This window comes from Prionailurus bengalensis, chromosome C1, assembly GCF_016509475.1.
Source record: "Prionailurus bengalensis isolate Pbe53 chromosome C1, Fcat_Pben_1.1_paternal_pri, whole genome shotgun sequence".
Lineage (NCBI taxonomy): Eukaryota > Metazoa > Chordata > Mammalia > Carnivora > Felidae > Prionailurus > Prionailurus bengalensis.
The window spans coordinates 160,954,888-160,966,987 of NC_057345.1; the positions used below are offsets into that span (position 1 = coordinate 160,954,888).

The 12,100-nt window shown below is 47.3% G+C and overlaps 1 protein-coding gene and 1 pseudogene across 1 annotated transcript in view; one reads left to right on the forward strand and one right to left on the reverse strand.

Annotated features, from left to right (window-relative positions):
* The first annotated feature begins 326 nt into the window (after positions 1-326).
* The window catches only part of LOC122481449 (plasma membrane ascorbate-dependent reductase CYBRD1), a 36,125-nt gene continuing 24,351 nt past the window's right edge, over positions 327-12,100 (forward strand). Inside the window, exon 1 of the mRNA XM_043577025.1 lies at positions 327-715. Coding sequence (XP_043432960.1) covers positions 523-715 — 193 coding nt within the window. The 5' untranslated portion in view covers positions 327-522. The remainder of the gene's footprint in view (positions 716-12,100) is intronic.
* LOC122481450 lies at positions 9,325-10,787 on the reverse strand (annotated as a pseudogene).

A 12,100-nucleotide genomic window follows, 5' to 3' on the forward strand; every position in this document is an offset into this window, starting at 1 on the left:
ATATAGGCAAGTCCAGGGTCCAGACGATGTCTGTCTCCCCTGTCGAAAGCTCAAACCGCGAGTAGTTTACTTTGCCAGGTAGGGCCTCCTTGGCGCATTCCTGGCATCAAAGACGGCCAATCCTCAGGGCTGGGGCTCTGGAGGCTTCCTTAATCCACATCGACACACAGTCCCAACTCTTCTCATAACCTAGAGCGAGCACCACTGCCTTCGTCTCCCCACAAGTAAGAGACGAGGGCAGAGTCAAAAGCAAGCGGCGGGCATGGAATCCTCCGCGCTCCCTCGCTCTCAACAACCAACTGGATCGGTTACCGGATGCTGGGCCAGGGGGCGGCCCGAGATCTCGGGGGTGGGGCGGGTTTCTGAGCGCGAGCTGCCCACCCTCGGGAGGCCCCACGCTCCGGCAGGCCCGCGAGGAAGCCCCTCCTCCCGGGCGGAGACGGCTCCCAGGAGTGCCCGGAGGCCGCCGCCGCCGCCTGGCAGAATTTCTGTCGCTGCCGAGGCGCGGAGTATGGGGCTCTGATGGCCATGGACGGCTACAGGGGCTTTCTGGGGCTGCTGGTGTCGGCGCTGCTCGTCGGCTTCCTGTCCGTGCTCTTCACCCTCATCTGGGTCCTCCACTACCGGGAGGGACTCGGCTGGGATGGGACCGCGCTCGAGTTTAACTGGCACCCGGTGCTCGTGGTCACTGGCTTCGTCTTCATCCAGGGCATCGGTACTGGGCACCTCTTGGGAGGCAGCGGGGAGGGACGCGCCGGCCGGGCTCCCCGACCGATCCCAGCCGAGTGCGGCTGACGTGGGCGAGCCAGGGGGTGCGAGCGGGTGCGAGGGGGAGCTCGGCGAGCGCGGGGGGCCGGGGCGCGGAGACGGCCGGGCGTGGCGGCGGGACGGGGCCGGGAGCCGCGGGCGCGCGGAGCCTGCCCCTGGCCGACGTGGGCGAGCGGGGAGGGGCGGCCTGGCGGCGGCGCGCGAGGCGCGGGCACCGCCACGAGATGCTTCGCGGGGGGCGGCTGGGCACGGCTGCGGCGGAGCGGGTGGCCCGGCGCGCGGGCCCCGCTTGGTTAACTCTTTGCTGCGAGGGGGCGCGGGGCGCACGTGAGGCAGCCGCGTGACCCCAGAAAGCGGAGCGGAGGAGGGAGGCCGGAGTGCGGAGCGTCCCTGGCCCCGAAATTTGCCCCCCGTGGACGGAGCCTGCGCAATCATGGGTGCCGAAACGCTCTTTAGGCGAGGCCTTCCTCTGAACTTTCTTCCCCGCTACAGATTAGGAGAGGAAGGCGGAAAGGGTAGGGCGAGAATTGGTCTCCTGTTGCCCCATCCTCAGGCCTGAGTGAAGGTGGTCGGGGTGAGCGAAGCATCAGCTCTAGTCTCGCGTCTCCTAGAGCGTTCACTTCAGTCCAGCCCAGGAAGCTGCCAGGACTCAAAAGGGGGTTAGGCTGCCCTGCCTTCACAGACTTGTTTTTGTGGCTTCCGACCAGCGAAAGTTCTCCCGCGGGGCTTCCTGTTGGGCGCTGGCCTTGAAGTGGGGCGGGAGCAGGCAGGTGGGGCTTGCGGCTGCCTGGCTCCCGGAGATGCTTGTGCTTGAGACATCCCTGGGGTTTGCTGTGTCCACGTTTGGCCCCACGAGAGTGCAGCTCCGGGCGTGTACTCATGCTCTGGGATGAGGCTAGCCCAGAGGGAGGGTTCAGTGGATGACATATTTCGTTTTTGTTTTTGTTTTGAGCTATAACTGACATAACAACATGTTTCACGTGTATAACATGGTCATGTGTAAGAATATATATGTGTGTCGTAGACTCTTAAGTCTAGAGTTCTCTTTTGGCCAGCAGAAGAGCAGACACAGGATGAAAGCAAGAGATGGCTAATGTCCAGGAAAAAGACAAGAGCCCCGAATAAGGGTCCTTGCCCCGTATTTATTCAGATCAGAAGGCTTGCAAACGTGATGGGCGTGCACAAAGAGACAAAGAAACTAGGAACTTTAACTTGGGGATGTGAGAGAAGAGGGGGGTTTTGAAGAAATACAGTGTTTGGGGTTTGGGTCAATATAAAACAAAATCCGGGCACCGGGCAGATGGGTAGATGGTTGTTAACAGCCGACAGGAGGCGCAGTGCCTGTTTATCTTAGCTAGCCTAGGGATGAGACAGGGGGAATAGCCTCCAGGTGAATAAGGCACCTTTCTTTTTGTTAACCATCTCTGCTTCTGGCTGCTTTGCCTGCAGCACAGCAGTCCATAGTCCAGTTCACCAATTTACCTAACCTGGCCCTATTCTCCTGTGAAAGCAGCTTTTCTGCTATACTACTAAATTGGGGGTGCTTTCACCCTGAACATCTAATCTTGTCTATTTCCTATACCTATGTATCAGGCACCTTTGCACTGTTTCTGTCTCAGGCCTTTGCCTCTCCCTCTCTATTTTGGGGACTCTGCACCCCCCTCTCTCTTTTGGGGTGTCTTTGCACCTCCCTACTCCTGGCACCTTTGTGCCTCCCTATTCTTGGGGTGTCTTTGCATTCCCCTATTCTTGGAGTGCCAATCTGGTTTACCCAAACTCAGGTGTGAGCATTTTATGACTTTGTATGTCATTATGCCTTGTTAACCCATTGGTGTAAGCCCGGGGGACTCCTAAGCTTATCCCCCACACATGTGATTTATAAATCGAAGTGGTCACCCCAGTAAGTCTCGTTAACTTCCAACAGCTCACGTAGCTACGCATTTTTTTTCTTGTGATGAGAACTTTTAAGATGTACCCCCTGAGCAACCTTTAAGATCTACTTTCTTAGCAACGGCTCAAATATACAATATAATAGTATTAATGTAGTCACTATGCTGTACCTTACATCCCCTGGACTTATTTTATAACTGGAAGTCAAGTTTTTTGACCGCCTTCACCCATTTCGCTTGTCCACCCCCCTCCTCCTTCAATCCATGGCAGTTTTTATTGTGGTTGTGTGTGGTATTGTGTGTGTGTGTGGTATTGTGTCCTGACAGTTTCCTTCCTCCGCTGTTTGGCTGGAGGAACCTCCAGCCAGTGGCGCAAGTGCCATTTCTTTGTAGGCACTTTTCGAAAAGTGAAGTAAAGGCCTTGCAGACAAAGTATTTAGAAGAAGGTAGAAAATGGTGAGCTGAGGTTATACCTCAGAAAATAATGGACAGACGGGGCGCCTGGGTGGCTCAGTCGGTTAAGCGTCCGACTTCGGCTCAGGTCATGATCTCGCGGTCCGTGGGTCCGAGCCCCGGGTCGGGCTCTGTGCTGACAGCTCAGAGCTTGGAGCCTGTTTCGGATTCTGTGTCTCCCTCTTTCTCTGACCCTCCCCTGTTCATGCTCTCTCTCTCTCTCTGTCTGTCTCAAAAATAAATAAAATCTTGGGGCGCCTGGGTGGCGCAGTCGGTTAAGCGTCCGACTTCAGCCAGGTCACGATCTCGCGGTCTGTGAGTTCGAGCCCCGCGTCGGGCTCTGGGCTGATGGCTCAGAGCCTGGAGCCTGTTTCCGATTCTGTGTCTCCCTCTCTCTCTGCCCCTCCCCCGTTCATGCTCTGTCTCTCTCTGTCCCAAAAATAAATAAACGTTGAAAAAAAAAATTTAAAAAAAAAATAAATAAAATCTTTAAAAAAAATTTTTTAAATAAAAAAGAAAATAATGGACAGAAGTGTAAAGGCTTCAGAAAGAGGTGCCACCGGCCGAAACCTCTAGCTCTGTCTCCGAGCGGGCTGCCTTTTCTCCAGCCATATCTGGCTCTCCGAATCAAACAAGCTAACAGAAAAGCTCCGACCTCATTCCTGAAGAAAAGATTTTTATTTCCATTTAAAGCTCGTGCTGCAGCCTTCAGCAGGTGTGGCCAGCATTCTCCCACTCTGGGATGTAGTGGCAGACAAGTTGCTAATGCTTCCCTTACCTGGGTTGTGACAGGCATGCGGGTGCGCCTGCCATTGGCCAGCCAAGTTATTTCATTACATAAGTCCCAGTTATTTTGCCACTGACCTAAAACGAGAAAAACAGACTCAAGTCCCAAAGTCACTGTCATCAAAAACACTCTCTCCTTCGTGGTGGGGCCCTTCAGTTTGGCCAGAGCTGTGAACATCTGTTTGCTCCAAGTAGTGGCAACAGTCTCTTCATCTTTTCCAACCAGCCCTTCAGAGCAGCTCCTAATACCAGGAAACTTTCCAGAGTCTTCTCATAGTTGAGGGTAAGGGAAACACAGATGATATTAGCTGTTTCCTGACTTACGAGAGAGGAGACAGTCACCAAACAATCGCTGGCATTTATTGAATGCTTCCTGTATGCCCACTGAGTGCGTTCTTTCACAGTTAATGTAAGAATAAACCAAGACAAAGCAGTTAAGTACCTTACCCAGGGAAGTAGTATGTTTCCAGTGGCTCTATTTTCAAGGTTCATTTCTCTGCTTTTATGGCAATAGGCTTATTTTCTGCAAAGTATTCTTAAGAGAAGCAAAAAAAGGTTCATCTCAAATACACTTTGAAATGGTTTATTCGTGTTAGAGTCCATTAGAGTTTTCCTAAAAGTTTAGTTTCTTGAAACTTCGGACTTTTCTTAATCTGTTCATACTGACTTTTGAGCAAAAATGTGTGAATGGATATTTTGGAAATGGTCATCTGTTGCTTTTATGCAAACCTTGTTTCCCCTAAGCTAAGTTACGGGCTTTGTATTAGTTTTGGAATGTTTGTTCTGTCAACATTCCCCGTCCTGTTTACTATTTGGATTCCAGACTTGGAAAGCACTTTAATCAGATCTTGTATTTCATTGACATAAACATAAGCTTTTTCATACATACAGGCACATGCATTGTATAACTGAGTTCTTACGAATCTTGGTCACCCCGCACTTGCTCCTATCCAGCAGTACAGGGGCTCTGGTTGCAGGACCAGGGTTAAAGAGTTGGCTTTGTAAGCCAGGAGGGAAACACACGTTACAGACTAGCCATGTTAAAACAGACTTTTTTATTGTTTCAGTGAGGAAATATTTAGGTTTTGCTCTTTCAGATCCCTAGTAATGAACACAATGAAATGGAGTTTGTGATGCACAAATATTTAGAGATGAGGAGGGGAAGGCTGAAATCCAGTTATTACTCTGAGCATAAAATGCCTTACAAATATAATACACAGACAGTAGACAACATGTAAAACCATTTGAGAACAAGTAAAGAGTCCTGTGAAGCACCTTTAAGAAGTAAGCTCTGGAGTAAGCATAAAAGTTACAAAATAAATGCCCGTGTGTGTGTTGTGGTGATGGGGAGGGGGGCGGGTACATGCATACCTAAACGCACATAGTCCAAATACATTTTGGGAAATCTATGTATTCTAAAATAGAATATAACAGACAATAGGACATCTAAAACTGAAATAAAATTTTAAACTAGTGGGAAACCTAGCGAACGTGAATGAGGAAGAATTTCAAAGAGAACTTGAGAAGAGGCTTTGTACTTCTCTTAAAAGGAATGTTTCCCATGAAATAAGTACACTGCCAGGAAATCAGAGAAACAGCCCTTGAAAAGAAGGCCACAGAAAAGATTGAAACAAACCCTCTCAAAGTGGCAGTTGACCTTTTAAAAGGTTCAGCAGGGTGGAATATGTTATTTGGTAAAAGGTAGAAAATTCAAGTATATAAATTGGGTGAATAGAAGCCTCAGCAATTCTATACTCCTTCCCTTTCCACATGCAGAACTCTGCTGACTGTATAAACTGAAGGAAGAGAAATTGAATAGTATGGTGATCTCAAGTTGGCTTTGTGAGAGAATCTAACTACATTTAAGTAACATTTAAAAGACTAAGAAAAAGAAATTGAGTAGGCCTTAAATTAAGGCAGTTGGCGTAGCCTAATAATGTATCTCAAAATGACCAAATCCAAGTCCACTTAAATATGATTTGAAAAGGCTCTTGGCGTAGAACCTGGCAAAGAAAATGGTGGAGAAAATGCCCCAGATACCTACTCTAAACCCAGCCTTGAGGACACTATTAATAATAATACCTACCAATTTTAGGGAAATGAGGGTTTTTACAAAGCATGAAGACACAATTCAAGGCAACCCAAAACACATTTTTTTGTTATAAATACATGCAGATCTCTTTGTAATGTAACTAATAAAAATGTTTTAGAAACGATTACTTTGCTCACTGTTGTATATCTGGCACCCAGAATAACAACTAGATCTGGCAACTGGTAGGCCAATAAATAGCAATTGAATGACTGAGTGATTCGTTCTGTAACAAAATGCAATTTTACTCATAATGATAATAATAACATCTAAAGTAAATGTGCTCTCCCTCCCCGCTCAGTGATTATCCTGTTCAGCCAGTTTGGCAGTACTGGTTTATTAGGGAAGAATGGGCGTCATATTATATTGGAAATGCATCTTTATTCTAAAGGCCTCAGGGTCATTAGAATGTTGCTAAGTACGACCTGTGCCTCCTCTTGCCTACCTAAAGACATCATCACTTCAGTTCTCCCCTTTTCCTTCTGCATCACTAAGTTTCTCCCCCCCCACCCCGATGGATTATTTCCAACATGTTACAATTTCTGTCATCTTAAAAACAACCATACTCTTAACCCCATCCTTCTGGATGTTCATTCAGTCATCCTGGATTCCTCTTTCCCTATCACACTTCTCACCCAGTCCTTCAGATAATTATATAGATGCCAAACTTAAAATACAGTATTACCCAGATTCTGACCATCGACTATTTTAGTTATTTATTCACTCATTGGCTTCTCCTACTAAAATGTCAGTTCCCTTGTCTGTTTTCCTCACTGACGTATCCATGGTGTGTAGAACATTACCTAGCATGCAGTCAGAATTCAATAAATATTTACTAAATTAATGCAAGTTTGGGCAGTCCTCTAAACCAGGGGCCATACCTACAAGGATGGTTTATAAAGTAAATATGTGAAGTGGATTAGGTGTGTAGCACCCACGAGAATGTCTTTCTGTGTTCAACTAAACATTCAGACACACAAGACTGCCAAGACCACACTGGGCACCAGCCCACTTAGGAGGATGTAGGATAGGAACCAGAGCTTGCTAGCGTGACCGCATCGGGTATCCTTTTTCTTTTCTTTTCTTTCTTTTTTTTTTTAAGTGATTAAAAAAAAATATTTATCTTGAGAGGGAGAGAGAGAGTGTGTTTGGGGAGGGGCAGAGAGAGAGGGAGAGAGAGAGAATCCCAAACAGGCTCTGAACTGTCAGTGCAGAGCCCAACGTGGGGCTCGATCCCACGAACCATGAGATCATGACCTGAGCAGAAAGCAAGAGTCTGATGCTTAACCAACGGAGCCACCCAGGTGCCCCAAACAGGCATCCTTTCTGCGGTGGTTCATGTAGCAACCATATATCCCCCCCCATAAACTAGCCTCTCTGCAGGTGACAGTTTATTCACCAGGAGATGAGATCTGCATTGGTGGGATCAGAGCTTTAGGTCTCCATGCCCCAAAGCAGCCAGTATCTCTTGCAATACTCTATAGATCTGGCTTCCGGTGTTCCTGCAGGGGATATATAGTGAGTTGAACAGTGTCCCCCAAAAAGATATGTCCAAGTCCTATTCTTAAGGACCTGTGGATGTGACCATAGTGTCTTTACAGAAGTAAAGTTATGGGTCTCAAGATGAGACCATCCTGATTTAGAGTGGGCCCTAAATCCAATGACTTGTGTCCTCAGAAGGGAGAAGATTGGAGACACAGACACAGAGAGGGGAAGGCAATATGAAGATGGAGGCAGAGATTGGAATGATGTGTCAACAAGCCAGGCAACACCATGAGTTGCCAGCAGCCTCCAGAAGCTAGGAGAGAGGTATGGACTGGATTCTCCCTCAGTGCCTCCAGAAGGAACTAGTCCAGCCAACACCATGATTTTGGGCTTCTGGCCTTCAGAATGATGAGAGAATACATTTATTGTTACTGGAAGCCACTCAGTTTTTGGTAATTTGTTATGATAGCCCTAGGAAAGCAACATAGGGTATAACAGTTATCACTGCACTCTGGGAAGCCCAGAGTTTGGCATTCTTATCACGTATTTATAGATTTTTCATTACTTTTCCCAATCTAGACACAGTTTACCAATCAGGGGGTCATTTTATTGTGAGCAATGTTTCCTAATAACATTAGTGTGAAGCTACTTTATCTGTTAACTAAGACCATTAACAAAAGGTCAGATCCTCATACAGCTGAAGGGAAATGCCTTTGGTGTGTGCATGTTGAGGGTGGAGGGAGGACTGTAAAGAACTGGAGAGTGTCTACTTTTGACAAAATAGGAAACCTCTTAGCTGCAGCAGATTGTGGCTCTATGGGGATGCCAGCCCCGAGTGGCTAGAGCTTCCCATTATCCAGGAGAATACAGATTTTAAAAAACTGGTTCAGTCTAAAAGTAAACCAGCCACAAAGCCAAAACAGAACCCCCCAAATATTGTGCTGATCAAACAAAACACATCCATGGACCAAATCCACTCCATACCTCCCAGTTTACAAGTGACTTTCTGTCTTGACTTTGTGGGATTTAAATTTTTCCCTTAAAAAGGATAATCTTCTCTGTTGAGAAAATAGACCAGAAATGTTTTTTTATAACGTTTTTTTTTTTTTTTTTCTTCCAGGAGAAACTTTCTTAAAAGGTAAAAATAGGCTTTGAAAGAACTGTACAGACTTTGGCTGTACTTTTCTAAGTTTGTTCATTCATCCAGTTTTCATATATCATCCTATTTAATTAGCATACATTTATTAAACACTTACTGCATGCCAGACACTGTGTAAAACAAATAAGTAAAATGTAGCCCTGTCTACAAGCTGTTCCCATTTAAGTTTGTTAGAGCTGAGTTACAGTTTTCTTCTAGAAAACCTGAGCCCTAGATATTTAGAGCTGGCTAAGATTTGACGTTCAGCTCCTAAGTTTAAAGATTGTCTGACTAGGGTCAAAGAGGTGATATCAGAGCCAGTACCATTTCTAATTTGTTACATAATATCGATGTGAAGCATAAGAAAATATAGCTTATGTTTCTACAATGCAGAGTTTCTGGGTATTTAAATATCTAGCAATTAATTGAATTTTTCTCTCTTCACACACTCTTCGATACCAGGTAGCCACCTGTGTGATGATTTCAGTCACTTTAAAGAGATGCTTCAGTGCCAAGATACTAAAACAAATCTACCAAATCATCCAAATCACTTCCTACATTTTGATTCTCTAAAGGTCGAGGCGGTTTGAATACACAGAGCTCAGATTCTTTTTTTTTTTTTTTTTTTTTTTTTTGCAGTGGCAGGTAGATTTTTTTGGACTGGGACACACTGGGGACCCTCACCCATGGCAGGGAGTGGCGGTGAGGTTGAATACAAAAGTCTGATGGTCACTTGTGGTAGAATGGCGAATTCTGGTTGTGCTGGATGAAGATGGAACTGAGGGCCAGGCTGGCTGGTAGCTGCAAAGCCCGACTCTCCTGCCTGTTGCATCTGCACAGGGAGCTGGGCAGAGGCAAAGAGGGCAGGGGCTGGACGCAGAGCTTGGGGGTGCATGCGGTGCAGGGAGGAAGAGTCAGAAAATAAGTCCGTTGGTCAGTATGTTGCATCTGCGTTTGCAAGGGCTTTTGTCAGGCCAGGTCACCACCAGGCTGGAGGAACCCTATCTGGGTGGGCTGACGGTGGCTGTGCACTGCACAGGGCTGTGGCCATGACAGGTACCGCAGTGCCGGAAACGCGGAAGGTGTTCTGAGCGCAGCCTTAGGGATGGCTAAGGGGGTCCACAGCGAGGTGGGCGGTCCCATAAGCACGGCCTTGGTATTGGCCGACCTCTGCGGTCCCTGCGAAAGCTGCTGATGAGCCCGCCTCCTGCAGGGTTGTAAGTACTTGGAGTGGGAACATCTGTTTGGCCCTGCCAGCAGCCACTATGAGGGTGCCTGGGCGACTGCGCCCTCCGGGGCTCTTCTGCATGCTGAGGAGGGGAGCTTCTGTGTGAACAGTCAGGCTCTGCTGTTGCGCAACTGACGTCAGCCTGGTCAGGTCACTGTGCTCCCTAAGCCTCCGTTTCTCACCCTCAGGTAAAACTTTCTAGAGCTGTCGGAAAAGCTGGTGCTTCTCTTCCTGTAGGGCCCCAAGCTTCTGCGACTTCAGGATTTGTTCCTTGTTCTCCTCTAGCGACATTCTCTCTGCCTGTAAGGGTTAAATTGTAGTGTAGGGCTAACGCTTAGCTTGAAAAATAACAGCTTTGTGTTGACACGGAAGGCTAAGAGATAACAGCCTTGCTTTATTCTTGTAAACTAGGCCTCATACTCTTGTAAATTAGGCTTCACTAATTAAGGAAACAAAAGTTCAAAGAAAAGAGCATCAGAGGCAGGGTCAAGGAGATCCACTGGTTGCAACTTAGAGGCAGAAAGTCTAAAATAAATACCTCATTAGGCAACTGTTTCTAACTCATCTGGCAACTGTTTTCTAACTCATCTGGAAACTGTTTCTTTGTTCTGTTCCCAGGTGATGATAAAACGATGTAATGGGTTATAGAAACTCTGTACCCTGGCTGTTTGGGGCCGCACTCTTATCAAGAGTGTTGGTCCCGATCGGTCCGCCTTGCCTCTCGTTGTAATAAACTTTGTTGTGACTGTCACTGGTGCCCGTAGCATTCTGTTTCAGGAGTCGTGTGGATGCCACATGCCGTGTCCTTTTTCTCCCTTCTCCCTACTCTTCCTTCATCTTCTGTTTCATCATCTTGTCCACCTCTCCTTACTCCTCTGGCCGCTTGCGCTCCCGCTCCATTTTGTGTGCTGGTGCAACGCCCTGGCCACGGTGTTGGAAAGCTTGGGGCGCTCCAGGAGCGCAGGCGTGGTGCTTTTGAGGACGCTTGGGCCAGGGGCGCCCGGCTCTGCCACTGACTGCCAGACCTCGGACTGGGCCTACCCGAGGCGGGCGCCCAGGGCGGGGGGGGGGGGGGGGGGGGGGGTCGCGCCGGGGCCGCCCAGGCGGAAGCCCGCCGGTCAGTCCCGCGGCCAGCCACCGCAGCCCCGGTCACGTGCCCGCCCCCGCCCGTCCAGCCTTGGGTGCTCCGGCTAGAGCAGCTCTGGCGGGCCAGGGTTCAAGGCATTTGTGCTTCAAAGCTCAGGTTCTCTTTGACAGCTACCGTAGGAATCTTTCCAAGATTATTTTAAAAGATTCTCTGCTTTTACATTTAAACTGGAGATCTTTGCATAGAGTCTGGTACATTCTTGGGTGCATGGGGGAAATTAGTAAATCCTGCTCTGAGCATAATACCAAGGAGGTCAAAATAATACTTCATTCAAAGGGTTAAGGAAAGTGTAACGCATACGCCATATTTAAATAGAATTTATAAGTGTTTTAAAATTCCACTGTACTTCAAACAATTACTCCTATTTTATTTGGGGGTTCATTTAAAGCATACGTCAAGCTGTTAAGTGGGCCCAGGTGTAGACTACCTTTTACTTGCTTGAAAGAACCATTTGGTCTTACACTTGGATCAGCAGTACAGGTTGTCTTGAGTTTTTGATTTGTGCATTTTCAAAGAGGATCTGCTCATTTGCTGGGAAACAATGGATTACTGTACTTTTTAATTTTTTTATTTTTAAGTGTTTATTTATTTTTGAGAGAGAGCACACGTTGGGGAGGGGCAGAGGGAGACACAGAATCTGAAGCAGGCTCCAGGCTCTGAGCTGCCAGCACAAAGCCGGATGTGGGGCTTGAACCCACATACTGTGAGATCATGACCTGAGCCCAAGACAGATGGGTAACTGACTGAGTCACCCAGGCGCCCCTACTGTACTTTAAAAAATTTATTTATTCAACAAACACTTAATGAAGTCCTACTATGTACCAGGCTGTGTGCTAACTGCTGAGATAAGACACTGAACAAAGTAGACACGCCCCTACCTTCATGAATCACAAGATTGAAACACGGAAGAACTAGAGTCAAATTGTTTTCTATGTTTGGGGACATTTCTCCGTCCAAGTGCCTCTCTCTTCACATACGCTTTGACAGATCTAAAATTTGTATTGCCTATAGATAGTTTATGGATGGAAAGCTGGTGTCAAACCAGAGATTACATCTTAGAGAATGTATATTTTCACACATTCCTGCATTGATCATGCAGCTAGGAGCTGAGAAATTT